At 61.1% G+C, this 1,281-nt stretch overlaps 1 protein-coding gene across 4 annotated transcripts in view; it reads left to right on the top strand.

Moving 5' to 3' along the window:
* The window catches only part of sobpa (sine oculis binding protein homolog a), a 42,555-nt gene continuing 41,274 nt past the window's right edge, over positions 1-1,281 (top strand). For all 4 annotated transcript variants that reach the window (XM_084013691.1, XM_084013689.1, XM_084013690.1 and 1 more), the window contains exon 1: positions 1-377. In XM_084013691.1, coding sequence (XP_083869817.1) covers positions 282-377 — 96 coding nt within the window. In that variant the 5' untranslated portion in view covers positions 1-281. The remainder of the gene's footprint in view (positions 378-1,281) is intronic.

Genomic DNA, 1,281 nt, shown 5'->3' with positions numbered 1-1,281 from the left:
CCCCTCACTCAACCGCTCCTTTGACTCACGGAGGCGGCTCACCACTGGTGCACGGACCGTGGAGGATTCGGGCAGAAGATGGCTGACTTCGCCGGGCACCGCCAGCCCTCGGCGGCATCGCCAGCGTCACACGGCCCGCTGAAACGCTTCGAGACATCCGCCGTCTGGCGACTGTAAACAGCTGCTGCTGCCTCTCTCTCTCACCCTCTCTCTCCCTCCTCCCTCCCCCCTCTCTCTCCCCTCCTCACCGCAAATATTGACAGAAGTGTCTCAGAGGAAACATGGCAGAGATGGAAAAAGAGGGCAGACCTCCGGAAAATAAACGGAGCCGAAAACCAGCTCATCCGGTGAAAAGGGAAATAAACGAGGAGATGAAGGTAAACGGGGTCTGAGCCCGGCGGCTGCGTGTGAGTGCGCGTGGAAGCGGAGTGCTGTGAGGAGCGTGCGTGTCCGTGGGAGCGCTAACCGTCCGCGGCGCAAATGTGCGATGCGCTCCGACGCGATTCCGCTGCTGCTGATGGTGAAACTTTGATTGACGCGTTTGTGTTGAGTTCCATTGTGCATGCGAGCAGCGCGCCCCGGGCCGCGCACCGCCGCGCACAATGGATGCGGCACCCATTCACCGCGGCCGTAGTAAGTTTGGAGCCGGTGAGGGAATACGGTGTGTTGCCCTGCCTTTCATGGACTTACCGGAGAATCCGGTGCGTCAGCGTCCGCGTGCACGGCGCCTCCACTATTACTATTAACACGGTTACAGCGGGGAGCCGCCGGCGTGCAGCGGCAGAACCAGGGGACCCATTCACGGGTCCGACTGCGTGTGTGTGTGTGTGTGTGAGACCCAACTGCCCAGAGGCGCGTGCGATCCAGATGTGCGTCTGTGAGCTTTACGCACCGACAGGAGCACATTGTCTCCGTGAACGGCCCGCGCGGGTCCGTCCCCGTGTTCACCCACGCGCTTCTATCCGGGGTTTTTGTTTGTTTTGTTGCTCGATGCACATTCTGATGTTTGAGCTCTGAGCTGCTTGTGGAGAAAGGAAGTGAAAGGATGTGTGTGCGTGTGTGAAGGTAGAGAGAGAGAGAGAGAGAGAGGCTGTGTGTCCGCTTTGTCTCCATCTCTTCATTGTTTGTATACACTTGGCTCCGGTGCTCCGGTGCTCCGATGCTCCGGTGCTCCGATGCTCCGATGCTTCGGGGCTCCGCGGCTCCGCGGCTCCGCGGCTCCGGGGCTCCGGGGCTCTGGTGCTCCGCGGCTCCGGGGCTCCATGGCTCCGCGGCTTCATG

The sequence above is a fragment of the Eutrigla gurnardus genome, assembly GCF_963514095.1.
Source record: "Eutrigla gurnardus genome assembly, chromosome: 7".
NCBI lineage: Eukaryota > Metazoa > Chordata > Actinopteri > Perciformes > Triglidae > Eutrigla > Eutrigla gurnardus.
This window is presented reverse-complemented; position numbering and strand designations above follow the sequence as displayed.